This window comes from Saccopteryx bilineata, chromosome 5, assembly GCF_036850765.1.
Source record: "Saccopteryx bilineata isolate mSacBil1 chromosome 5, mSacBil1_pri_phased_curated, whole genome shotgun sequence".
In the NCBI taxonomy this organism is placed as follows: domain Eukaryota; kingdom Metazoa; phylum Chordata; class Mammalia; order Chiroptera; family Emballonuridae; genus Saccopteryx; species Saccopteryx bilineata.
Genome location: NC_089494.1, coordinates 17,494,978 through 17,522,190, shown reverse-complemented (window position 1 = coordinate 17,522,190; position 27,213 = coordinate 17,494,978). Strand labels below are relative to the sequence as shown.

Genomic DNA, 27,213 nt, shown 5'->3' with positions numbered 1-27,213 from the left:
GACTTGCCTGGTCAAGGCACATATGGGAGTTGATGCTTCCAGCTCCTCCCCCCTTCTCTCTCTCTGTCTCTCTTCTCTCTCTCTTCCTGTCTCTCCCTCTCCTCTCTAACATGAATAATTAAATAATAAAAAAAAGAAGATACAGAATTTTTCCATTACAAAAGTTTCACTATATTTCTTAAAGTACAACCCTTGGATACATCAGTCACCTGGGGCACTTGTTAAATGTGCAGAGTCCTGCTCAACCAATGAGTGCGTGGATGGGTAGGGCAGCAAATAGATATTTCTTCCTCTCTCTCTAAAATTAATAAATAAAAAAATTGTTTAAATGTGCAGACTCCTGGACCTTCCCAGCACCTCCTACTGAACCTGCATCTCTGGCAAGGGGGCTTGACCATCTGTACTTTTTGCAGGCACGGATTTTGAGAACCACGGCTCTGACTGGCCTCCAACTCTCCCATCTCCAAACCACCCTCCACACTGTGGCTACCAGAGGGATCCTTATAAAACACAGCTCTGACCATGTTCTTCTGCCAATTAACAGCCCGCAGCAGCACCCACATGTCATCAGGACACAGACTTCAGCAAGCAAAGCCTGGGTCAGGTCCCTTTCCCAACCTTGCTCACCCCATCTCTCTGCAGTCCGGTTCCCCTGAACTCCTCTGGTCCTCGAGCACATCATCTACTTTCACCATGTTCTCATTTCGGTCATGCTGTTCCTTCTGCCTAGAATGTCCTTCCCGCTCTTTTCTGCCCATTGCAACCCTATTCAACTGCCCATTTCTACAGATGAGGACTTGGAGGTTGCGAGAGGCTTGTTGTCACCCAGCAAGTGCAGGCAGGACCAGCTGGGAGCCCGAATCCACCTGACTCCCTGCTCCTGGTCTTACTGTTTACCACACTGTCATGGAGGCTGCCGGAGGCCACTGGTCCCACTTCTTTGGCTGTCTGCTCCCCTCCTTTGGGTCTTCCTTCCCATCTGCCTCCCAGACATCTCACCCAAGACCTCCCATCCCCCTCCCCAGTTGAGTGGGCCTGGGAATCAGGGGCCTGAGAGGAGGGAGGAAGGGAAATGAGATCGAGCCCCAGGGTAACCCGACTCCTCCCGGAGGGGGCTTGGGTGCAGACACACCATGGGGGAGGGGGCTGAGAATGGTTAAGCTCGTAGGGGCCGTGGGGACTCCTGGAAGGAGGGAAGGGGCAGAGTGGAGTTCAAGTCCCCTCCTCTGCTGCCCCCTCCCTCCACAGCTCCCTCGAAACTGGAGCCGGGGGGCCTAAAAATAGCCCCCGAGGCGCAATTGCCAGCGGGCCGCCCTGGTGACCTTCTGGGTAGCACAGGCCGAAGGCGGGCAGGCAGCAGAAAGGCAGGGCGCCGGCCCCCGGACTCATCTCCCAGGGTACCATCCCTCGGGTGCCCCGTGGCCGTCGTCGGTCCCAGCGTCCCCGGCCCAGCTCGCTGCGGCCATGCAGAAGTCCCGGGGCCTGCGAGGCGAGGAGGCGGGCACGAGGGCACCCCCCAGCCCGGGGGTGCCCCCTAAGAGGGCCAAGGTGGGGGCCGGCGGCGGGGCGGCGGCGGGGGCGCCGGTCTTCCTTCGGCCCCTGAAGGACGCGGCGGTGTTTGTGGGCTGCGACGTGAGGCTGCGGGTGGCGGTGAGCGGGACGCCCCAGCCCAGCCTCAGCTGGTTCCGCGATGGGCAGCTCCTGCCCCCGCCGGCCCCCGAGCCCAGCTGCCTGTGGCTGCGGAGCTGCGGCGCCCAGGACGCCGGCAAGTACAGCTGCAGGGCCCAGAACGAGCGGGGCCAGGCCTGCTGCGAGGCGGTCCTCACGGTGCTGGAGGTTGGAGGTAATGGGGAGGAGGCTCCGTTTGGGGTGTTAGAGTGAGAGCAGGGCTGCCTGGGCCGCATGGATTCATCCAGCCTGCTTCCCAGGTGCTTGGGCTTCTCGGCTGCACTAACCCAGAAGTGCCCGCCCAGAGAGGCAAGTGCAGGGAAAGGGGTGTCAAGGTAGAGGAGCTCCCCACAGGAAGGTCAGAGGTCAAGGGTCAGCAAAGCCTGAGCCCCACTCAGGCCTCTCTGGGAATTCCACAGTGGACACCCTCCTAGTTTCCCTGTAGCCAGAGGCCACCTGTGGAAAATCATCTTCATCAGCTCCAGTAAGTTAGACTCCTGATCAGCCCCCCACAGGTGTGTACACCTCTGAAGGCGAGAGCCAGCCCCCTGGTCCCACTGCAGTGTTGAGGGGATGGGTCAGAGCTCCTCGCAGTCTGTTGCCCGGGCAGGTTGGTATGGTAGGCACCAGGCTGGGTGGAGGAGGCCAGTGGGTGGACCAGTGAGATTAATGGGGTTTAGGACCTCAGGAGGTAGAGCTAGGGTTTGCTGCTCCCAGACGGGTATGGTTGTGGGTGCCTGAGAATCCACATGCTAGTGTGGTGCTCGTGCTTGTGTGCATGTGTGTGGGCCGTGGAGGGGTCTGGTGGTACAGATGAGGGAAAGGGGTGTGCACAGCTGGTGTGGAAGGCCCACCGGCTGGCCACATCTAGCTGAGGTCGGGAGGGCACGGAAAAGGGATGCTCAGGCAGGTGCCGGGGGCCCCGCCTGCCTGGGCCTAGAGTGCTAGTCTCTCGTGGTCCAGGGCCGAAGGAGAGGGGTCTGAGGCTGGCCTTGGTGCTCTGGGTCCTGCTGGGGGAGGTGTGTGCGCCTGGCCAGGGCCCATTCCTCTTGGGTCCAAGTGTGGGCTTCCTTTTTGACCTCCTCTAAGCTAGAGACAGAGTTTGACTTAACCTTGAGAAACAGAACTCTGAGGAAATAGGCTCCAGTTAGGGGAGATGGCAAAGAGCTTAAGGGTCACTGAGTATGTTCTGGGCATTTTCAAGAGGAAATGCTCGCTCCAGTTGGGTGATGTCATGTAGGGGTACATCCTTGGGGGCTGAGGAGGAGGCCCAGGGAAGAAGCAGCTGAGTAGCCAGAGGGGAAAGGAGGCGCTCAGGTGCAGCCCTGGCGGGAGACAGGAGCCGGGGGAGGGGCTCAGCCTCCCCTCACAGCCGCTCCTCTCTCTCCCGAGCCCCACCCTGCCCACACCCCCACAGTCTTCAGGGACTGGTTCCTGCAGTCCCGGTGGCCAAGCCTGGGGCAGGAAGGGCCAGGGCTGCCTTCTCTAGGTTGGCCTTGCTCTTGGCCAGGTACAGGCTTTCCCAGCCCAGAGTCGGAGGATGGGGCCTATCCTGGCAGAGCTCTGAGCTGGGGAAGGATCGGATTCCTTGGGGATCTTAGCTCTAGTCCTCAAAGGGTACAGAAAACAACATAAATCAAAGGGCACAGTTGGAAAGGACCACAGGGAATGGAAGCTCCAGATACTTCCTTGTACAGGTGAGGGCACCGTGGTCCAAAGTGGAGGGAGAGCTGCCCAAAGACGCACAGCTGGTTATGGCCACCCAGAATCAAGAAATCAGTCAGCCTACTTTTGACTCGGGAAGCTTTTTACTACTCAAGGAGTTCTGGAGGAAGGAGAGAGAAAATGAGAGGAGCTATGTATTGTATGAAGGGTAGCTCAGGCCTGGCCTTTCTGAAGACAAGAGCCTGCTAGCCTGCCCTGGTTCCCCAAAGGGGGCAGCGATAGGGTACTAGATCTCCCTTCCCCCGGCAGGGCTGTCTTCTCAGCCCCCCACCCACCCGTCATCTGGGTGACATGGCCAGCACCCCTGTCATCTGCGTGACATGGCCTCCAAACTTGGGTGACATGGCCCTGGCTGGCATACCTAGATGGAGGCCAGGGGGACAGTCTCCGGGTTGTTCTATTGGACTTGAATATGGGAAAGAAAAGGACCCTGGGGGTTGTGGCATTGGAGTTGGGGGCCTCTTAACAGTCATGTTGAATAGGCAGAGGGTCGGGCTGCAGCAAGTCACACGTAAGAACTTTTTCCTACCTGTGAAATCTTTATTCTAAGAGCAGCCTTATAATTATTATCAATTGGTAATAATTTTTAGTAGTAATTTATAATAGTATGAATAGCTACTATGTTACTGTGTGGCAGGCAATATGCCGTCATATCTTTTCATATATCATTTAAGTCTCACAGCAGCCCTGGGGAAACTAGGCACAGAAGGATTAAGTGACATGTCCTATTGTACAGGTAGCAGGTGGCAGAGCAGGGATGGAAGCCTTGGTTTGTTCCACTGCAAGGGACCATGTGCTTAACCCCTCCCACATGATCTGAGGAAGGGAGGGGCTTTGCTTTGGTGATATTGGGGGCTGACTGGGTGAGTCTGGCTTCTTCCTCCAGTTAATGCCCACCCCGCCCCCAGCAGTCCCTGCCCAATGACAGCTTCTGGTCAGGGGCAGCTGGGCAAGCAGGTCGGCATTGCTCAGACTTATCCATGGAAAACTTTCTTGGTTGGGATCAACAGTGGGAAGACTTCAGGGTTCTCGAGGAAGCACGGCTAGGACCTGGCCGCAGAGGGAAAGAGGCAGTTTCCTGGCTGGGACTGCTCTCTGGCTCAGCAAGATGAGGTCGATGCTTACTAAGATTCCTGGCACTCCTGAAGCCTGAGATGTTAGCTCAAGAATGGAGGAATATTGGTATGGCCTGGGGAGGCTAGGCCCTTGAGAAGACAAGTGCTCTGCAGGCTGGAACATTTGAAAGGTGGGAATCAGGAGTGTGGGATTTAAGGCATAGAAATGAGGAAAGAATAGGAACAGTGAAGATGGCAGAAACACACAATTCTTTCTCTTTTTTTTCCTTTTTTTACAGAGACAGAGAGAGAGTCAGAGAGAGGGATAGACAGGGACAGACAGACAGGAATGGAGAGATGAGAAGCATTAATCATCAGTTTTTCATTGCGCATTGCAACACCTTTTTTGTTCATTGATTGCTTTCTCATATGTGCCTTGACTGCGGGCCTTCAGCAGATCGAGTAACCCCTTGCTCAAGCCAGTGACCTTGGGTTCAAGCTGGTGAGCTTTTGCTCAAACCAGATGAGCCCGTGCTCAAGCTGGTGACCTCGGGGTCTCGAACATGGGTCCTCAGCATCCCAGTCCGATGCTCTATCCACTGTGCAACTGCCTGGTCAGGCAAAAACACACAATTCTTAACATGTGTAAAGCACCTTATCTCATGTCATTATTAAATTGCTTAAGCCCCAGGTTATGTTATATTATTATACATATAAGAAAACGGGGTTCGAAGAGGGAATTTACCCAAGGTCACATGGCAAGTGAGGTGGCGGGGCCAGATCTGGAAGTCAGGTCTCTGGGTCCAGGATCATATTGCCTGTGTTCAGAAAGACAAGCAAGGAAGACTAAGGCAAGGATCTGTCATCATAACCATCCTTCTGTCAATACTCCCAAAGTCATCTTCTGGCCCATGCCGGCTTTCATCTCCTTCAAAACCTCAGGCTTCCATCAGCATAGGCTGAGGACCAGAGTAAGTGCCGCCCTCCAAGCTTAGGACATGTGTCAGGAAAGGAAGGCCTGCACTAGAGGGCAGGGGGCGAGGAGGAGCTGCTGATGTCGCTGTTTAGGGAAGTTTCTTAGCCAGGGTCTGGAAGAATCGGGGTCAATTGGAAGGGCCAAACGTTAACGTTAACAGACGGTAGTGAACCAGGCAGGGGGACTTGAAAGCGTGGAGGGAGAGGTTAGCGGTGGGAGAAGGGGCCAGCTCAGGCCAGGGCAAGCTGGGAATACAGCAGAACCCGCACTGAGGTATCTTCTGCAGTTGTTACCTTTTTCATCTGGAATTTGGAATGTCTGGCTGAAAAGCCAGGAGGGAACTAGTATGGAGCAGAGCATGGGTATGGAGAGTGCCTCCATCCATTCGTGCTAGGTCCTAACCAAGAGAGGAGGAGGGGCCAGAGCGGGAGCTGTGAGAGCCTGGGAGGAAAGAAAGAGCAGAGGGGCTCCCGAATCAGCCTGAAGCTTTCCGGAAGCACGGAAGCGCGGCAGGTCCTCCCGGGCAGATGCTGAGTAGAATGCAAGATGTTAATTAACTTCTCTGGCTGTTTCTTGGAAAAGGTCTGGGTCAGGACAGAGAAGGAAGGAAGGCTGGATGAATGAGCTGCTCCAGGAAGGTTTACTATTCCTTTCCCCACCGCCCGTCACCCTCTGCCATCCCCCTCCCATGGTTATCAGATGGCTACTGTGTGTCAGTCACTGTTCTTGATGCTTGAGACACATGAGTGTGGGGAGGCAGTAAAGACCAAAATTCCCGTCCTTGAGAGTACATACCAGTGAGGGAAGACAGACAACATTCATAAACAAAATAAATAAGCAAAAATTATATAGTATGTTAAAAATACGGAGCTCATGAAAGTTTCAAGCTCAGGGTAAATAAAAGAAGGGCAGGGAGAGATTGAACGTAGGCATGACAGAGTGGAGGTGTAGAAGAGGGGAGTGGGTAGGCCTGGCTCAGGGAGGGTCTGAGTAAGAGGTCAGGCAGGGCATGCCAACCTGGGTTTTCTCTGGAAGGGGAAATGTTGGCAGTGCAGAAATTAGAAGTCTGGGTTTGGGGAAATGGCAGGGGGGCACAGCAGTACAGCCATGGAGGGAAAAGAGGGGCAATATTGGGCCTACCCTGCACACATGCCCCCAGCCAGCCCTGCGGGAGTGAGTAGAGCAGGCCCAGCGCAGGAGCAGAATCCCACAGGCCTCTCCTTGGCCCAGCTGTCCCGTCACTCACGCCTGCTGCCCATTGGTTATTTTTGCTATGGAATGTGCCAGCCCCTTGGATTCTCCTGGAGGACAGGGGCTCAAGTTACCCCCTCTCCTCACTCAGCTCCCCCATCTGTGAGTGGGTGTGTTTGGGGGTGGGCAGGGAAAGCGCCTGTGGGCTTTCAGGGTCCTCTGGCTGGACCTGATGTGAACAAACATGTGTGCCCTCTCAGTGCACGTCCCCATGCATGTGCCTGTGTGTGCAGCATTTGCCTCTGGGGGTCTGGGAAATGAGATCACCTGCATGCACCCAGAATGTACAAGACATGACAGTAAACTTTAAAATAGAGGGGCCACAAACTCAAATAATTTCAGGAGCGAAGTAGAAACTCATATTGAGCAAGATTCTGTTGTCAGTGGCTAAACCTGAGCATGCTTGCCTCACCTAAAATACAGGCCTGGGCAAAAGCAGGTGTAGAGTGGTAATGCAAATAAATAGTACAATAATTAATACATAATAATACAAGACTAAACTCACATATTCACAACTGTAAACCTACTATTGCTACCCTTGTACTGTACAGGCTGAACAAAACTCATCAGTTAGCTCTGTATTTCTTTTGCACCCATGCTTTCAAGAAATAAGTTAGGGAACCTATGGACCAATCAGTGTGTGAGGCTTTATGGCATAGTGGTCACTAGCTCAGTTACAGTGCCTGGGTTAGAATCCTGGCTCTACCAATTACTGGCTGTGTGACCTTGGGCAAGTAACTTCTCTGTGCCTCAGTCTCCCCCTTGTTGTAAGGATTAAAAGAGTATTCATAGGAAGTGCTTAACATGGTGCAGAGTGCATACTAAGCCTGCAGTAAGTGTTAATGATAATAACTCTGTAGTTCCATCTCAGAAACCAGGACTGGTACTACTTGCATTCATTCCTCCCTGCGTTCGTGTATGCGAGGATGGAAATTTGGATCTGGGAGACAGGTGGAGACACACAACCTATGTGGCCTTGGCTAAGTGATAGGACTTTTCTGAGCCTTAGTCTTATAGGTTAAATGGAGCCAGTTAATCCTCATAAAGGTTTCAGGCTCACAGGATTGTGGAGAATGAGGTAACATTTATAAAGTGCCTGGCACTTAGTACATACATGATTAAGAAACTTAGAGAGTAATTGGGTGGGAAGTAGAGTTTTGTGTAGGCAAAGTGTATATGATGCTGAATGGGAGAGTAAAGAAAGTTTGGTGACTATGCTCACCTGTGAGTGAGAAGTTAGATCCTATTTGTGAAAAATAGGAGAACCTCTTGGCATCTTACCTTGTGTGTGTGTGTGTGTGTGGGGGGAGCTCTTACACTAGGGGCAGGGATAGAGTATCTGCCATCAGGAAACTCAAGAGCTGTTTCTAGCTTTCCCGAGGAGACTGGGGTTTTTTATATTCTGAGGCCTTGTCAGCAGGTAGCCCCCACCCACGAGGAGTCTTGCCCCGCGTGCGACCTAGGCGCCTCCATCCGGCGCTGTGGCCTGCAGCATGCTTCGGTCAGGGAGAGCTGGGTACCGCCTGGCACAGGTTCCGTGTGCGCATGTTTGTCGAGTGAGCAAGTCGCGATGCGCTGACCTTCTCGAGCGGTCCCGCGGGAGGAGGAAGGGGGTGGCGTGGAGGTCGTTTAGGGCTGCCGATGAGAGAGTGGCCAGACCGATCTCTTCTGGGGGTCATTACACCCCTTTCTGTGCCTCAGTTTCCCCATGTGTCCAGGGCCCGGGAGGCAGATTCGGGGTCGGGGTGTGGGGACGCAGGTGCTAGCCGACCCAGGCGACGCAGGGGAGCAGGCCAGGGAAGGGGTGCCAGGTGGGGTGCCGGCTGGCGGGGGAGGGGCGAACTCTGGGGCGCGGCCGTCGCCGCTTAACCCCCGCCCGGGCTCCCGCGGCCCGGAGGCTCCTCTGCCACCAGCGCCGGCTCCGGCCGGCTCCCCGCTCGCCCCCGGCCCCGCCTCCGCCTCCGCCTCCGCCCCGCCCCCGCCCGGCCCCTCCTCGCCGGGCCGCCCGCCCGGCCCCCTCCCCCGCCATGAAGAAGCTGTGGGTGAAGAAGCGTTTCCAGGTGAGGGCTCCGGGGGCGGGCGGCGCCGGGAGGGGGCAGGAAGGGCCGGGAGCCCCGGAGGGAGGGCGGGTCACCGCGGCCGGGCCCGGGGGAGGGGGCGCTGGAGTCGCGGCTGCCCCACCCTGGCCGCAGAGGCCGCGGGCCGGGCGCGCTCGGGGGGCTCCCGGGTCTGCGATCCGAGCGCGCAGCGCCCACCCCCTCCCTGCGCGGAAGGGCAGTTTCCCCTCCCCCCATTGCCTGCATTCCCCGCGACCACCCGGGGAGGTCTCCGCGCCGCCTTTGGCGTGGAGCGCCTACTGGCTTCTTGGCCGCCTCGTCTCTTCTAGCTTCTAGCCAACCTGGGCCCCGGTCCCTGCCCAGCTTTCCCCAGCCCCCCACTCTGGAGCCTTCCATCTTTCTGAGCTCCTGAAAGCCAGGCACAGGGATCCGCGCTGAGCTTCATAGATTCCCCAAGCCCTTCCCTGTCCTCGTGTACCCCGGCCTCCTCCCTGCATTCGTGAGGCCCCGGCCGTTTGGGGGACCTTGCCTTCTTGCCTCCCGCCCCCATCACCCGCCCTGCCCTTTTGACACCCATCCCAGGGATCTGTCTTCCTCCCGGCAGGAATCTGTGTCCGAATCTGTGTCATCATCCCTCCATCTCCCAGTCATCCAACCCCCCCACCCCCGCATCTCTTCCTTCATGTCAGTCAGCCCCTTATCCTGTCTCTCAGCCTCTGTCTCTGGAGTGTCACTCAGATCCCCAGTCCTGTGAGTCTCTGTCCATTCTGAGTCCCAGCATTTGACCTACAGCCTTGCTGTCATCTCTCCTCCCTCCCTTGCTCCTCCCAGAGCCAAGCTGAGCTCCAGCTGGGAGAACTGAGAGGCAAGGAAGAGTGGAGACATTTGCTATGCGGGAAGCTGGCCACCTTGAGTCTCTGTCTAGTACCCCACCCCCAACTGGCCCCTGGAATGAGTTTCTGTTTGATATAGATGTTTGGACAGGAGATACAGGGATGTCAGGAGCCAGCCTTCTCCTCAACAACTCATTCTGGCTTTTCTCTTTCAGAAAACCGGCCACTCCCGCCGGGCCTTTAGCCGCTTCACCCATGGTGCGTGGACTGTGGGCTTCCCGCTCTAACCCATGCCCACTCCTTCTCTTGGTCCTTGTTCCTTCATGAGGCACCCGGCCCTGAAGACAGCCCATGAGATGTTGGACTCCCTCCCCACACACATGCACCCATACATACCCACCCACCAAAAAGGCGCCCTGTGCCCTGCAGCTGAGAGAGGACTGGGCAAAGGGGGGTGGGCAGCCGCACCCCACATGGGTCCATTCCTCTCCACCATGGGGCCAAGCGGAGATGAGCTCATTGCCCTGCTTTGGCCACCAGCACATGGCACTCATAGAGAAACTGAGGCTCAGAACCGGATAGAGTCTGGGAAAGCTAAAAGTACGCTCAGGAAACTTTGCTCCTAGCCTAACCACTGGGCGCTTTTGAAGACCACTCAGCAGTAGAAGAGAGTGGTGGGGAAGAGGGTGCCGATCATATGATGCAGTACAGATGAGGGGGTGCTTTGCAAGAAGGGGGTAAGCACAATGCAAATATTGTAGTAGCAGGTGAACCTGACCCCTAATGGGGGTGGCTGGGCCGAGCACAAGCAAGCATGTGCGCCTGTGCATGCGTGTACATGTGTGTGTGACCAGTGAGCACTCCAGTAAAAGTGTCGAGGGTACAGAGTAACTGAGGGAGTTGGAATAACCGGCCAAAGCACGTGGGCTTCCCAGCCCTGGGCACGCTGGGAGCTTGCAGGCAGTCGGGAACTAGAGATGCTTTACCCATCCCAGGTGTCTTCCTTCCCTGCCCCACCCCCGCAGGGCATCTCTGGGCACTGGGTACTTTCATGCCCTCTGTGCAGCCTGCCCACCATGCCCTACCCCAACAAACGCTCTGATAACAGTCTGTCCATGTCTCTCTTCTGCTGCTCCTATGGAAGCGAAGTTTTCCGCTCCTGCAGAAAGCAAAGTTACGGTAGGAAACGGCTCCTGCCCTAGCCCTCCACCCCCCTCCCCCCTGCCCCGCTGGCCTCTCCTCACCCTGCCTCAGCTGCACCCTGATGTGTTCCGGCTGGCTTGGGGTGGAGGACAGGCTGGTCCTGCAGTTGGTCGAGTGCCCTGACAATACGACTCTGAGGTGACTCCCTTTTGTTCCTGGGGTACTAGAACCCAGAATTTAGAGCCTTGGAACCTAGGAACTTGTTATTTTGGGGGCTGCATGGAAACTTAAGCTACCACTGATGGGAGGAGAGACAGGGGCTGAGGTCCTGGTAATTCATGACGTGGTTGGGCCGGGGATGGTAAGCAGTTGAGGGCCCTACCAAGGAGGCTAGAGTGAGTAGCCAGGGGCCCAGAGATGGAGCAGGGTGCTGGCCTGGGGAGAGTTACCCTGAGCAGCCCAGGATGGGCAAGAGGATGTGGGGAGCAAAAGAGACAGGTGGTAGGTGCCAGGAGCCCTACCGTGGTGAGAGGGAGCCTGCTGTGGGGAAGGCAGGAGACGACACGGGGATGAGTGGGAGCGAGAGGCAGGAGGGCCCTGCCCACACAGACCCTATTTCTCCAGACACGGAGACAGGCGAAGATGACATCAGTGATGTGCAGGGGACCCGGCGTCTGGAGCTTCGGGATGACAGGACCTTTAGCACCCCCACAGGTGAGCTTTCTGGGATGCTCAAAGAGCAGGTGGGAGGGCCTCCCCCAAGAGGCATTGGGCCTTCACCACACTCCTTTCTCTAGGGGGCTCCGACACCCTGGTGGGCACCTCCCTGGACACACCCCCGACCTCCATGACAGGCACTTCAGAAGAGCAAGTGAGCTGGTGGGGCAGCGGGCAGACGGTCCTGGAGCAGGACGTGGGCAGCAGGGGTGGCACCCGCCGCCTCCCGGGCAGCCCAAGGCAAGCACAGGCAGCCGGGGCCGGGCCACGGCACCTGGGGGTGGAGCCGCTGGTACGGGCCTCTCGAGCTAATCTGGTGGGCGCAAGCTGGGGGTCAGAGGATAGCCTTTCGGTGGCCAGTGACCTGTACGGCAGCGCATTCAGTCTGTACAGAGGACGGGCGCTCTCGATCCACGTGTAAGTAACGCTTCACATGGGCCTGCACTGTCACCTCACCGTGCTGTCTTGCCCTGCCCCTCACCACTCCATCGGCCTCCACCCCCATCTCCTCCGCACCATCTACCCCTCTGCACTTCTCCACCCCCCATTGCTTCCACTCCTGGTCCCAGCTTTTCACTCTATCTTCCCACACTGCTCCATGCGTCTCCTGTGCCATCACCGCCCACATCTACCCACGCCTACTGTTCTGGCTCACCGTGCCATCTCCATGGTCTCTGGACTCCTCTCTCCCTTCCTCGTCTCCTCTGATATCTCCACTCTCCCAGGGGCCCTCTCCTGCCTCGCCCATTCAGGCTCCAGTTGTCCCCAGGATCCCCCCCCCCTTGGGGCCCCCTCCGTGCCTGCTGTCTCAGCAGCTGCTGCCTTTTCATCTCTCTGCACATTCCTTTTCCCATGTGGGCTTTTTTTCTGGGAGGAACGGAACCACGGCAGCTCCCGGGAGAGCAGGAGAGAGCAAGGGAGCAAGAGCGCAACCAGCAGAGAGAAGAGAGCGAGGTGGTTAGGGGGCAGACGGGGCCAGGGATCTGGGAAAACAGGAGGCTGTGAGGGTGGGGCAGGGAGGGACCAGGGCAGGGAGGGATAGAGACAGGGGGCCGGGGTGAAGGCAGAGGGCTTGGGATGCTTGAGGGGGGTGCCTGTGATGGTCTTGTGGGAAGTATCCGAAGGTGGGGTTGAAGGTTGTCCTGGTAGGGGTGTTGAGGAGCGGAGGTACTGGAGTGAGTGAGGTGTTGAAGCCATTTTCGGAGATTTGAGGATTGGCAGATTCAGGAGGAAATGCTATGGGAGAAGAGGGAAATGACTGATGATAAAGGTATTGGGGGGCACTTGGGTAGCTGACAGGGGAGCCTGATGTGTGATGGGTGTGTGTGGGTGTGTGTGGGAGGTATCATCATGGAAGGAAAGGAAGGGCCTGGTTTGAGGAAGGGGGTTGGAGTGGCTAGTGGTGGGCCAGGGAGAGGTCTGGGCAGGGGCAGGGGCAGGGGCAGGGGAGGCTCCCTTGCTTTATCTGGTTGGTATTAACCAGGTGCTCCTGTGCCCTAGACTTGCCTTTTCCTTCCCTGCTTGTCTTTGCCAGGCCCTAGCCAGAGCCTGGGGTTGCTATGGCAACTTCAGGGGAACCCATTTCCTTAGTGATGTCTGTGGTACAGAGGCTGGCTTGGAGCACGAAACTGCCAGCAAGAGGCCTCCTCTGCTGTCCCGATTTCTCTCCATGCCTCACCCAGTTTCAAGAGGCCATTCCTCAGGGCCTCTGCTGTCCCTTGCCCTGAGTACAGTGCCTCTCTGCCAGTGGCTATGGGTTACTATCACCACCACCCCACCCCAACCCCACGAGAGGGGGAGGTCTGCAGTGGAGTTGGCTGACCCAGGCAGTCTAAAACATCCTTACACTCAGGCATTCCCAGAACTTCTGTTTGTGGCTGGTGCTCTATTTATCCTCCCTTCTGTGCACCCAGAATCCCAGACATTTTGGAAGGAACAAGGGCTCAGGAGTCAGACTCCCTGGGTTTCAACCCTAGTACCATTTCCTAGCCGTCTTACCTTGCTAAAGGTGCTTTTACCTCTTTAAGTCTCAGTTTCTCCATCTGCAAATGGGCCTAATAACAGTTCCTATCTCAAAGGATTGTTGTGAGGATTAAATGACTCAGTGCATTTAAAGCATTTAGTATTTTCCTGGCACACAATAAGCACTCAGCGAGCCATTTCATAACTTTTTATTAAGCTCTGATGTGTCAGATGTGATGCGAACATCTCAGATTCCTTTTCTTGCTACTCTGTATGTTTGGTGTGCTCCCCAAGGGTCCGGATGGGGGAAACTGAGGCCCAGCTCTTGGACCTCAAGGCTCTGTAGGTGAGAAAAGTACTCTGGGCTGATGAGCTCCTTCCCGTCTCCTCTTCTGCGCTCCCAATTCAGGCCCACGCAGTTGTTATTTCTGAGCTGAGTTATTTCTGAGCATACCCCTTGGGGGAGCTTCGGTGCTTCTCTGGGGAGTTCCGAGGACTCAGGTAGCTTTCCCAGGAGCAGGACAAAGTCAAAGGCCCATACTGGGGGCAAATTTATTAAACAGAATGGGGACCTGGGTATCCTAGTCTCCAGGGACCCCAGCTATCACCTGCTGTGTCCTATAAGTACTGGACTCAGGTCTGAGTTGGTATTAGGTAACCTCAGGGATGGGGCATTGCCCCTGGAAGGGAGACTCAGGCTTGTGCCTGTTCTTTTGGAGCTGCTGTGAAGGGGGTACATCCTGCTGAGGATGGGCAGGGCTGTGGCGGCCAGCTGGGGGCGGGGATGAGTGCGAGGCTGCATTCCTGAGAGGGCCCCTCTCCATCCAACCCCTCTGCCTTCCCTCACCACTTCATCCTTTGGGTCCTAAGCCTCATTCTTTTCTCTCACCGCTCAGTTTTGTTTCTGCTGTTTCCCAGCTTCTGGGGCTGGGGGGAGGGGGCTGGCCAGAGCCCCTGGCGCTGAGTCTGTACCTGGACCCAGTCACTAGCCCAATCTTCTGGTGCCAGAGCCGCCACCTCTCCCCAGCACCTGCTCTGGCTGTGCCTTCCTCTTTGGGGGGAGGGGGAGGAGGTCTGGCCCATGTCACCCCCAAGCCTTCCCAGCATGCCCCACCGCCAACTCCTGTCACAATCTGAGGGTCGAGGAGGGGAGGCTCCCTGAATCTTCTACCCCTCTTCGTCTCGGTTCCGCAGCAGTGTCCCTCAGAGCGGACTGCACAGGGAGGAGCCGGACCTTCAGCCTCAACCGGCCAGCGAAGCCCCACGTCGCCCGGCCCTACCGCCTCCCTCCAAATCCGCACTGCTGCCCCCACCATCCCCTCGGGTGGGTAAGCGGCCCCCGCCAGGGCCCAGCGCACAGCCCCCGGCCAACCCCACGCCGCCCCACCGGCGCACTCAGGAGCCAGTGCTGCCCGAAGACACCACCGCAGAAGAGAAGCGAGGGAAGAAGGCCAAGCCGTCGGGGCCCTCGCTAGCAGGCACGGCGGAGTCCCGGCCGCAGACGCCACTGAGCGAGGCCTCCGGCCGCCAGTCCGCGCTGGGCCGCTCGCCGCGGCTGGTGCGCGCCAGCTCCCGCATCCTGGACAAGCTGCAGTTCTTTGAGGAGCGACGACGCAGCCTGGAGCGCAGCGACTCGCCGCCGGCGCCCCTACGGCCCTGGGTGCCCCTGCGCAAGGCCCGCTCTCTGGAACAACCCAAGTCCCAGGGGGGCGCTCCATGGGGCTCGCCCGAGGCCTCCCAGGAGGAGCTGCGAGCGCCGGCGGGAAGTGTGGCCGAGCGGCGCCGCCTGTTCCAGCAGAAGGCGGCCTCGCTGGACGAGCGCACGCGCCAGCGCAGCGCGGCCTCCGACCTCGAGCTGCGCTTTGCCCAGGAGCTGGGCCGCATCCGCCGCTCCACGTCGCGCGAGGAGCTGGTGCGCTCGCACGAGTCCCTGCGCGCCACGCTGCAGCGCGCCCCGTCCCCTCGAGAGCCCGGCGAGCCCCCGCTCTTCTCACAGCCCTCCACCCCCAAAACCCCGCGGGCCATGAGCCCCGCCGCCGCCCAGCCGCCACCTCCGAGCGTCGTGGGGAGGCCCGGGGACGAGCCGACGAGGCCCCGGAGCCGTGGGCCGGCAGGCAGGACAGAGCTGGGGGAAGGCCCGCAGCAGGAGGTTAGGCGCCGGGACCAGTTCCCGCTGACCCGGGGCAGAACCATCCAGGAGAGCCGGAGCCCCGTGCCACCCCCTGCCCCAGCCGATCCCCCGGAGGCCAGGACGAAAGCCCCACAGGGTCGGAAGCGGGAGCCCCCGGCACAGGCACCAGCTGTGCGTTTCCTGCCTTGGGCCACGCCAGGCCCGGAGGGCGCTGCCGTGCCCCAGACCTTGGAGAAGAACAGGGCGGGGCCTGAGGCAGAGAAGAGGCTGCGCAGAGGACCGGAGGAAGATGGTCCCTGGGGGGCCTGGGACCGCCGAGGGACTCGTAGCCAGGGCAGAGGTCGTAGGGTCCGGCCGACCTCGCCTGAGCTCGGTAAGGCCTCTGGAAACACCAAGAAGGTGCTGAGACCTGGGGGAGGGGGCGTTTGGGGAGAGCAGGGCTTCTAGGAAGTTGCCAGGGTATGGTTTCCTGGAAAGACATGGACCCAAAGTCATGTCTGAGCGAAGGGTTGTGAAGGTTGATGTGCTAAAACCTTTCTGCTGGTGAGGCAGTGTGTGTGTGTTTATGGAGCTGAGGTGTGAGCAAAAACCTGGTGCCTAGATGCCTGCCATAGACACCCCCTCTCCCCCCCCCCCCCCCCCCCCCCCGGGTCTAGTGGCCTGCTGGTCTGTGAGTCAAGGTCCTAATTGTGATAGAATGCACTGGTAGAAATCTAATGAGCTCTTTCACACACCACCCTCTTGGGGGGAAGAGATGGAAGCCTGTCTTAATAATTGGTTAAGCCCCTGTTGCAGGCAAGCTTTGGATCAGCCAACTCTCATCTCCCTATCCAACTCCCCTTCCTGGCACCATCCCCTGACCCATCTGTGGCCACTAAGATCTGACCCAGCCTCCCCTTCTAGCCTCTTTCCTCCCATCCTTGAGTCCCTGCATGGAGCTGACTGGTCACATGCCCGCCTGTGTGTGGTCTCTCAGACTTCCTGGGAGGGATGGCTAATAGCCAGCCTGTCCCTGCCTCTAACTGTGCTCATCCTGTACATCAGCATGGGGCCCACTCCTGGACTGAGGCAGAAGGAGCCTCCTAATCCTGCCCCCTGCTTCTTCCCAAAGTCAGAAGCCCCTACTCACTCTCCCAGGAGACCCTGTGCATGTCTTTTTCATTGCACTTACCACCCTGTATTATTTTTCCCAGCAGAATTACTTTATTTTTCATTTAAATATTACCACCTTGAGGCCCTGGCTGGTTGGCTCAGTGGTAGAGCATCGGCCTGGCGTGCAGAAGTCCCGGGTTCAATTCCCGGCCAGGGCACACAGGCGAAACACCCATCTGCTTCTCCACCCCCCTCTCCTTCCTCTCTGTCTCTCTCTTCCCCTCCCACAGCCGAGGCTCCATTGGAGCAAAGATGGCCTGGGTGCTGGGGATGACTCCTTGGCCTCTGCCCCAGGTGCTAGAGTGGCTCTGGTTGCAGCAGAGCTACGCCCGGAGGGGCAGAGCATCGCCCGCTGGTGGGCAGAGCATCGCCCGCTGGTGGGCAGAGCATCGCCCCTGGTGGGCGCGCTGGGTGGATCCCGGTCGGGCGCATGCGGGAGTCTGTCTGACTGTCTCTCCCCGTTTCCAGCTTCAGAAAAAATACCAAAATATATTACCACCTTGAAACCTTTAGAGATAATTAGGCCTCTGTCCATGGTTCTAGTAGCCATCATTATTGCATACACACAACCATGGCCCAGGCATTGTGTTAATTGGACACTTAGGGGGTGTTACTTTAACTTAATCTGTATGCTAGCTTTGCAATATGTTGGGTGTTATTTATCAGCTCCATCATACAGATAACAAAACTGAGGTGCAGAGAGGTTATCTATCAATAATTTGCCCAAGTGTATGTAGCTAGAAGACAACATAATTGGGATTCTCACTGCTGTATTGGACCTGTGATTTAGCTAGCTCATAGAACGTCAGAATTCAAAAGTACCCAGTGAGATCTCTGTGTATATAAGCATCTTGTAAGCAGGGACCACATCTTATTTCCTGTTGCATCCCTGGTACCAAACAGAGCTTAGTATGCAATTAGTGCAGTGTTATTGTTTGATGAATGGACAAAAATCAAAGCTGGTTTTCATGGGGCCTCTCAGATGGCTATAGGACCCACCTGCCACTCCCCCTTTTGAATCAGGCAGCATTACTAATATGACAGTATACCACTTGTTGCCCTGTGACATCGCTATAACTGCTTAGGTCTCAGCTTGCTAGTAGCTTGTCTTCTGTCTGTATGGAAGCTTGTAATATCTTGTGCCCCTCAGAGTGCCTTGCATAGGGTCTGATCCACCATCCCTGACCCCTGATCTGTGTAAGGACACAGCATCAATCCTGCCTGTCCCCAGAAACAACACTGTGGCTGAGGTTGAAGAACAGCTGAACTAACGTAGAGTCCTTGCTACCTTGTTCAGCTTGAGAACTCCCCTTCCGTCTTCCTTTCTTCCCTCTCTCAGGCCATTTAGGAGAGACACCTTTTGTTCCCCAGCCCACACCTTCTAGAAACCCTTCTCTTGGGTTTGGACTTCCAAGATATGGGCTGCCATCACACCTCTCCCCCTGAGTCATCCGCATAGGAATCATGTCCCTTTACCCTGTCGCCTGTGTTGGCAGAGTCTTCAGATGACTCGTATGTGTCTGCCGGAGAAGAGCCCCTGGAAGCCCCGGTGTTTGAGATCCCCTTGCAGGATGCAGTGGTGGCCCCAGGGTCAGATGTGCTGCTCAAGTGTATCATCACCGCCAACCCCCCTCCCCAAGGTGAGCCTTCGAGCTGGGGCCCAGCTAAGGCTGAGACAGGGACGGGTGGGGCAAGAGGGGAGATCATCCACCTCGTGGGGCTGGCCTGACTCCTGTTTGTGTGTTAGGGCTTTCCCAGAAGCCCCTGAGAGAGGGGAGGGCAGCCTTGGTTTCTGTGAGTGAGAGGAGTCCTCTGAATTCCCTAGGGTGGAGAGAGGAGTGGTTTGGGTCCTGTGTAGGGTGTGTGGGGTGGCGGGAGATGTGTCCCAGTGGACCCCTGTGGGCCATGGCGATTCGGTCACCCATCTGCTTCCCTACAGTGTCGTGGCAGAAGGATGGGTCCATGCTGCGTAGTGATGGTCATCTTCTCATCCGGGCTGAGGGTGAGCGGCACACACTGCTGCTCCAGGAGGCCCGGACGGCTGATGCTGGGAACTATGTGGCTGTCGCCACCAATGAGCTGGGCCAGGCCAGCTGCGCCGCCATACTGGCCGTGAGACCTGGTAGGGAGCCTGTGGGCCCTTGGGCTGGGTGGGGTGAACAGCGCCCCTTCCCTGTGGGCCCCTTCTCACTTGCAGCCCATAGAGCTCGGCTCTCAACCGGCGTGCACAGTCCCTTCTCTGAGTTCGCTGCTCTAGTGGAAGCATTTCTTTTTTTTTTTTTTTTTTTTTTACAAAGAGATTCAGAGAGAGGGACAGACAGATCGGAACAGAGAGAGATGAGAAGTATCAATCATTAGTTTTTCTTTGTGACACCTTAGTTTTTCATTGATTGTTTTCTCATATGTGCCTTGACCGTGGGCCTTCAGCAGACCGAGTAATCCCTTGCTCAAGCCAGCGACCTTGGGTCCAAGCTGGTGAGCTTTTGCTCAAACCAGATGAGCCCGCGCTCAAGCTGGTGACCTCGGGGTCACGAACCTGGATCCTCCACATCCCAGTCCGACGCTCTATCTACTGCACCACCGCCTGGTCAGGCTGGTGGAAGCGTTTTAAATGGCCTTTGCCTCAGGACAGAGGACGGATTCCCAAGGCACACACCAGGCTGGCCAATTCCTGAAGTCACTGAAATGTGTCTTTAGACATCCTCTTAAATGCCATCCTTTCAAGGCAGTTCCCTGAACAGGGCCCCGTGGGGAAAGCAAATTATCTCTGAGTTTCTGAGAAAAGAAAACCTCTGGCTCAAAGGGTTTAAAAGCCATCAGGAACTTTCTGAGGTCATTTCCTCTCCAGAACAGTCCCTCTGCCGCTGTGAAGAGAGATGCTTTTAAGTGCTTCCCTCGCTCCCTTGCTTCTTCCGCTGGACCCAGAGCTCTAAAGATTGTGCAGCTGAGACTGCCTCTTGGGAGGTGGCAGTGGCTGAGCCGGCCTTGTTTTCTGTTTTTATGGAAGTCTTCACTTGGTGTCGGACTACTTCCCTTGGGTTTTAGCCCAGTTTCTTTCAGGTTCAAGGTAGGGTTGGACTGGTGTCCAGGTGTATGGTCACTTCAACTCATTCAGGCTGCTGGGACTGAGTATGTGCTGACCCTGGGCAGTGGGCGGGGGCGATGAGGCTGAGAAAGGGGCGTTCCAGAAGGAAAAGATGCAGACTCAGCCCTCAAGGAGATTACCGCTGGGTTTTGAGCCTCCATGGGAGGCCTTAGGTTGGAGGAACCTGCAGGGCAGATGAATAGAATAGTCGAGCTGTCAGTCAGTGTTGTGGGATACTGTATTGAGAGACGCTGTGGCCCTGAAGGAGGCTGGGGTTTAGCCCGGCAGCGGGAGGGGCTGGGCATGCCAGGAGGAGGAGCAGCGCATGCTGTTCTGTCCCTCAGCCCTGCAGGTGTTGGGATGGTAGAGCCTCAGCCCCTTCCCAGTTAGGGACTTCTTGGTGGTATCTGACCTGAGTCCACGTCCCGCGTTAGGTCCTTCTGGTTGCGCCCGGCTGGCTTTGCAGAACCGGAGGTCGTAGCTTCCCGACGCTTCCCAGGAGCTGAGGTTTTAGGCTGTCTCCTTCCCTGGCCCCTACCACCTCGATGAATCCTACCTGTTCCCGCACTGCGAGCTTCTCTCCTTCCATCACCCCTGGGATCTGCCTTCTGACTCAGCTCCCAGCTCCCCTGAGCGGGCCAGGCCTGCTTCCAGGACTTCGGTCAATACCTGGCCTCCACCGAGGTTTGGCAAGGACTGAGTTGGGGGGGGCGGTGTGCCCCAATTCTGGCTCGGTGCCATTTGGGAGCCTTTTAAGGTTCGGGAGCAGGCTTGGGGCAAGGCAGCTGTCCGCACTTGACTGGGAGCTCTGTCTTTGCCTGCTGAACCTCCCTGCGTTATGGTTTCCTCATTTGTAAACCGGAGATAATTACGCTATTCACAGGAAAGAAAGCAAATGTGTGAACAAGCTTTATGAACTGTAAAGCTGCAGACAAATGTTAGTAGTTAGCATTATTAAGTGGCACTGTTGTACAAAGAAGCTCAGGTTTCCACCATGCTTCAAGGCTTCGGGAGGCTGGCTTTTCCTTTTCTTCCTTTTCTTCATTCTGTTTGTGCCTTAGGGTCTCCTCCGCCCTCTTGCCAGGCCCACAACCCCGAGTCCTCCGCCCCCCACATTTCCCCGCCTGGCACAGCATCTGAGTGCCTCCTCTACCCTGGGCAGTCAGGGCTCGCACCCAGAGGACAGCTCCTAATGGTCAGGCCGGCTCCCCATCTCTGGGGCTCCAGGCCTTGAGGAGCAGACACGTGGGCCCAGACTCAGCTCTCGTGAAGGAAGCGGACTTTCTTACCCTACAAGGCTCTGTTTGGTCCAGAGCGGCTGGATGGAGGCCAGTGGACTGGGAGAGCAACAGGAATGGGTGGAACCAGTGGGTGGCACAGACATTTGGCAAAGGCTGGGGTCCCAGGCTTGAGGTTTGTAAGGAGCAAGGGGGTGGGGCTAGGGAAGGGTGTTTGGGATGTGGCTGTGCAGCTGTGGGTGGGATAGGATGAGGGAGGGAGTATGGAGTGTCTTGTGGGGAGAGGCCTGGTAGAACCACCTCCTTTTCTTGCTCCTCATCACCCCATTTGGTAACCAAGGCTGGCCACCCAATGCCCTCTTAGGGTGCCCACCCCAACAGGATGTGCTTTTGAGGGGCCCACAGATCTGAATTCCTGATTGGGAACCACGAGAACAGGGAATTGGTAACCAGAGAATGTAACTTCCCGGTGCTGAAGTTTGAGGGGGCATGGCCTGTCCTCACCAGCTTGGCAGCCCCCTCCCGCCCCAGATCCCTCCCACCCTGTCCCACCCCGCCGAATCACTGCTGAGACCCATAGCTGAGCTCCCGCAGGGAGCGTGTCTATTGGGGCAGGAGTTGGATGGAGTGAGAGGTGTGCTTATCGGAGGCTAAGCAGTTTTGCAGCTGCTCGCATCCATCACGCAGGCATTTATTGAGTACCAACTGGGTGCCAAGTGCTATATCCCTCTAAACAGTTTCGTGTGTTTGGAGAGTGCTGTATACTTTTTTCCAAACCCTGTCACATCTCTTTCCTTATGTGAGCTACACCACACCATGTACAGTCGACCCTTGAGCACTGCGGGCGTTGGGGGCACCTGCCGCCGTTGCAGTTGAAAATCCACAGATAACTTAGTTGGCTTTCCATGTAGCCAGACTCCCAACCGCCAGTTGACCCTTGAACAACATAGGTTTGAACTGCTTGGGTCCATTGGAAAGAATCCATGTGTCAGGGACCATTGCAGTTCAAACCCTTGTCATTCAGGATCAACTGTACATCCTTTGGAAGGACATGACAGGTTGTGACATTCCCAGTTTGCTGACGGGAAGATGAAATGTGAATAAAGTGATGCGGAACTAGCTCAAGGCCAGTACCTTTACTTACCATCTGTAATCTGCCTACGAGTGCTGTAAGCAACAGGTGGTTGAAGTACTCATTTCTGACACAAATAAACTTAGGGTGAAGGCAGATGAAAATGGCATGACTAGTTAGCATTTCCTGAGCGCCTTGTATGTAAACTGTGTTGATTGGGTGATCACATTTTAACCACCCTGTAAGGTAGGTTCTATTATTGTGCTCATGTTATAGATCAGAAAACTGAGACTTGGAAAGCTTTAGCGTATTGCTCCAGAGTAGCACCGATCAATAGAACTTCCTGTGATGATAGAAATAGTATGTATATATGTGTGGACGGTCCAGTATGGTAGCCACCACCCACACATGTGGCTATTGAGCATTTGAAATGTGGCTAGTGTGACCAAAGAGCTGAATTTTTCATTTTATTTTAATTAATGTACATTTAAATAGTCTTAGTGGCTAGTGGTTACCCTATTTGCTCAGCTGTAGGAGCATAGGGCCCGTGGGAAGCTGGGTGGTGATTTGAAGCCTTGTTCCTGCATCTCCCAAGTCTGCACTCTTAACCACTGCACCATACTGTCCCTTTTACTTTGAAGAGGTTCAGGTTCAGATAGAATTGTGTTCGTGAGCTCAGGGGGTGGGGGTGGGGACAGGGACAGACTGTGATGTCCTCTGTGGGTGGGTCAAACTCAGGGTTTTCTCTCCTTTCTCTCGACAACCCCGCCCCTTGTGGGTGTGGCCCCGCTTCCTTTCCCTGCCTGCTGGTGTGCCGCACAATTGGCTCACTCTCCACCAAGAGCTCTGGTCAGGAGGAAGGTGGATGTGGGTGGCTCCATGTGCCGGGGACTTCCAGCCTGCTGCCTTCAGTCTTCCCCTCAAGCACGGGTCTCATATATTTGAGCCCAAGGCTCTGGAATTTTCCAGTGGAGACTTTGGCCTCTTTACTTTACTTTAGCTGGCTCCGGAGGAGTCCTCGTGTGTTTAGCAAGGATCATTATACCCCCTGGGCTGCTTCCTCAGTATGATTTGAGAGACTCGGTAGAGCTGGAGATTTAGCTAAGGACATTTGGGCCAGAGGATGGCTTATCAAAGCTCATGTTGATCCCATCTGTATGATGACACTATCACAACAGAAAAAAGGTGGATCGGGGAGGTCATGAATAGAAAGGAAAGGAAGTTCGAGTACTGCTGTCTGCCCCTCCTCCTCCTGGCCAGCTCTCACTTGTGAAGTCAGCAGGTGCCTATGAGGGGACCTTGGACTGCCACATGGCCCTGTTGTCCGTACTTGGTGGGATTTGGACAGCATCTAGGAAAGCAGTGTGGGGCCTTGACTAGACTCAGCCCTCCCTCCCCACGTCTGTCTCCCAGAAGGGGTCTGCCTCCACTGGGTGTTCCCCCAGGGCTGCTACCTCTACCTCAGAATGGGGGTCATCACGCACAGCCTGTCAGAAGCATAGGGACCCTAATTTACTGTGGGTGCCAGTGCTTCATCCAACATGGAGCAATCCCAAATAATCATATGTAGGAAATTAACCATTTCCATGCCGAGGCGGGGCTGACCATGTGAAATGCTCTCTTCTTCCTTGTCCATTCTTAAACCAAAGCTGGAGCATTCTCAGCACCGCGCTTCGCCATGTCCCTCACTTCCCTGGTGGGATTATCCCAGCAGGCACTTAAGGAAATCACCTCTGGGTGAACCCACGGAAGCAGTATGGGTGGACAGCCGGCTGTGAATGGCCTGGCCACATGCAAAGCTATTCACCTTCAGCACATGACTCCCTGCCGCAGACACCCCCAGGAGCTCCCTTAGCTGTCCGAGTGAGGGCCACGCTCCAGAAGCTGGCCTCCCGCATCTGGACCCACAGATGATCTGTGGCGGTGGGCTGGAAGCAGCTGAGGCGGTGGGAGGGACCTGCTCTCACATGGTCACGTCCTGTTTCTTTACCTAGTTCTATAGCCAGAGGGATTGAGCTACAGTTCTTTGCACACGCTTTCTGCCCCTGAACATTTATTTGCTTATGTGGTTTCCTCTTCCAGGATTGCTTTTTTTCTGCTTAAACTAAACTTTTAATTCTAATACTATTCCTATCCTCAGTCCCCGCTTCTTCCTTGAGCCAAAAGTCCAGTCCTGCTGTCTCCTGTGGCCTTATCTTCCGTTCTCTTGTCACCTTCTTCTTGGTTGCTGTTACAGTCGTCTGTGTATCTGGCTTGTCATTCCTGACAGCCAGAAGGCTCCTGAGGTTATGGCCAGGCTTTGGCTACTCTTAGCTCTTGCAGCCGTACCTTGAGGCCCTCTTGGACAGTCAGGAGCGGTGTGTGAGCTGGCAGTGCGGGCTAGAGAGCCCTGTGACTCTGCAAGCCCCTGGAGCAACCTGGGTAGCACGCAGAAGCTGGGCGAGACACGCATCTACAAAGCGTCACGAGGATCTTCCTAAGAGTGGATGTTGGGAGACAAAGGAGACCATAGGCCACAGAGCAGTGGTCCTCAAAGTGTGGTCCCCAGACCAGGAGCATGGGCATCTCCTTGGGAATGTGTTCGAGATGCAGAGACTCAGGGTGGCTCTCAGGAATCTGTGTCTTTAGGAGAGGAGGCTTCCTGGTGATTCTGGTGAATGGTGAATTTGAGAACCGCTGCCGTAGAGCGGGGGCCCTTGTGCATGGAGGCCAGGTGGTACAGCAGGAAGCACATGGGCTGTGGAGTCAGACCTCTGAGGCTCAGAGCCCTGCTCTGAAGTTTGGTGGCTGAGTGAGAGGGGGCTCAGTGAGACCACCTTTACGGTTGGCTCCCTCCTCATGTGAGGGTCATGTCAGTTTTGTCCTCCTCATGTGAGGTTCATATCGGTCCCTCACTTTCATGTGCATGAGAACCTACTGGGGGCTTTTGAAAATGCAGTTTCCTGACCTCTGTCTCAGGAAGTCTTAGTTTTTCATGGCAGGCTCCCAGCTGGTCCTGATGTGGGTGGGTCAAGGACCATTCTGAGTAGCACTGATGGAGAGGGCCTGACATGACGCTTTCATATAGGTGGCTGTGACTGTAGCTATTGTGAGAATACCGCACAGGACGCTGGGACTGCTACTGCGCTGGATGCACTAGTCCAGGGAGGGAGGGCTCCCCGACTTGTGAGCTCCCCACTGCCAGTACTTTCTTTCATGAAGTGAGTTGACCTGGGAGCGGTGTTGAAAGGCCAGACAGGTGCGCAGAATCAGCGTTGTGCAGTGGGGGGGCGAGTAAGGGCAGCACCTACGTGGTAGACATACTGGGGGGGCGGGTGCTGCTTCCTCCCTGGCCGGTGTAACTATGTTCCCCACAGTGAGAGCTGGCCTTGTGGGTGGAGCAGGCTGGGATGTAGGGATTGGCTCCAAACAGGGTTTCGGCAGTGGGACCAGTGCAAAAGTGGGGTGCCACCAGAGCCTGGTGTGGAAACCCAGAGGCTCCGGAACCCAGAGACAGAGATCAGCCTCCTTGATCACACAGTTTTGGGGGTACAGAGGGGTGAGGGTCTTCTCTCTCTCTTCAGAGAAGCCTAGTTCTGCCCCCTCGGCAGCCTGAGCCTGCTGCCTAGGCTGCGCTGACAACCCCCTTTGAGGGGCCTGAAGGACTCTAGCTAGTTTGGGCACTGGATGTCCCAGGGTGCTCTGCTTGTCGCCACCACCAGGGGTCTCTGAGGATCCCTGAAAACTTTGTCCATCTGCTTTAATCTCTGCTCTCCCTCCCTGGGCCATGAGTGGCCTCAGCACTGTCCAACCTGGAGGTGACTCAGGAGGTCACCAGGATTCACAGAGGGAAGGGGCGCCTGCCCCCAGGAGCTATGCCTGTGATCTCCGCATCAGCTAATGGCAAGCCCTGAGCGGATGCTCACCAAGTGGCCATTTTGACTTCCTTCCCCACCCCCATGTCAAGACAGCCAGCCTGAATGGGGAGCCCCCCTCCTCTGCCAGTCCCCCCCCCTTCACTGGCAATGATGGGAAACACAGGTCATAGCTTGGGAATGTGGCCCTGAGCAAGGGTGATAGGAGGAGGGAGAAGGACATGTGACCTCTCAACGGCTCCCCTACTCTCCCGCTGTCTTCAAGCTCCTTCCAGAGCCCCAATACAGATGTGGTGACTGGGGGAAGCAGCCCCTGGCTCCTGACTGTGGGCCCTGGTGGGGCTGGTGGGGTGAGGGGCAATTGCCAAGCGGTAACGCCTGTCGAAGGATGTTGAGCGCAGGCCCAGTGCCCTGCCGCAGCTGCGGGGCACACCTGCTGTGGCAGGAGAGGGAAGCCAAGGTGTGGGCCCACTCAGGTGGCAGGGAGGGTGGCGGGGGGGGCGGGGAGGGGGTTCTTCTCTGGGCAGGAGGCCGAAGGTCCTGACAGCTCTCTGATTGTCAGCACCAGAAGAGACAGTGGCCTGGCTTGGTGGTTTCTGAGGCTTGGTGGCATTTGGGTGGTTTGGTCAGAGCAGAGGGCATTATAGGGGCTCTTTGCCTTCTGTGCCTCCTTTAGTGGGCCCATCGAAACAAGTGGGTCAGGGCAGGCATCTCGGATGCTGCAGTGCCATGCTACCCCCTTCCTCTTCTGGGACCAAAGCTCTGGCACTTTGAGTCGAGGTGCCACTGAAGGGACCTCGTGCTTGTCAGGGTCCAGAAGCTGTAAGGAGAGAAAAGGCAGACCCTGCTGCCTGGGAGTGAGCAGGGCGGCTAAATACAGCCGCTGCACTCCGCCCCTCTCCTCCCCCTCGGCCGGCCGGGCTGCTTGTGGTCTCAGCAGGCACCACCCCCCCAGCCAGCTGCCTGCCTGCCACCCAGCCTCTCCCCACCAGCCAGCCCCCACCTCCGCCTTCCCCTCCCCCAGGGCCTCGTGCCCGCGGAGCCTCAGCAGGGTCAGCGAGCAGTGGGGCTGGGCAGGCCGGGCTCTTGCTCTCTGGGGAGCCTGGCGGGGTGGGTGGTGGGCAGGCAGCGGAAGGGCCTGGTGCCAGGGCAGAGCCTTCGGGACAGGCGCGGGCTGGGGTTCACGTGCAAAGTCTCGAGGTGAGTTGGGGTGCAGCCCCGGGGGCTGGGCTGAAGGGGCTTGAGGTGGGGGAGCCAGGAGGAGGGGCTAGGGGGCTGTGGCAGATTCATGTCT

At 56.7% G+C, this 27,213-nt stretch overlaps 1 protein-coding gene across 8 annotated transcripts in view; it reads left to right on the top strand.

Annotated features, from left to right (window-relative positions):
• The first annotated feature begins 1,003 nt into the window (after positions 1-1,003).
• The window catches only part of SPEG (striated muscle enriched protein kinase), a 57,585-nt gene continuing 31,375 nt past the window's right edge, over positions 1,004-27,213 (top strand). The window contains exons 1-7 of one of the 8 annotated variants that reach the window (XM_066233589.1): positions 1,005-1,843; positions 10,715-10,744; positions 11,333-11,422; positions 11,506-11,842; positions 14,582-15,891; positions 18,167-18,310; positions 18,610-18,792. In XM_066233589.1, coding sequence (XP_066089686.1) covers positions 1,465-1,843; positions 10,715-10,744; positions 11,333-11,422; positions 11,506-11,842; positions 14,582-15,891; positions 18,167-18,310; positions 18,610-18,792 — 2,473 coding nt within the window. In that variant the 5' untranslated portion in view covers positions 1,005-1,464. Of the gene's footprint in view, positions 1,844-8,213; positions 8,232-10,709; positions 10,745-11,332; positions 11,423-11,505; positions 11,843-14,581; positions 15,892-18,166; positions 18,311-18,609; positions 18,793-26,899; positions 27,120-27,213 lie in introns of those variants that run through there. The other 7 variants (XM_066233584.1, XM_066233585.1, XM_066233588.1 and 4 more) reach the window with 7 other exon arrangements.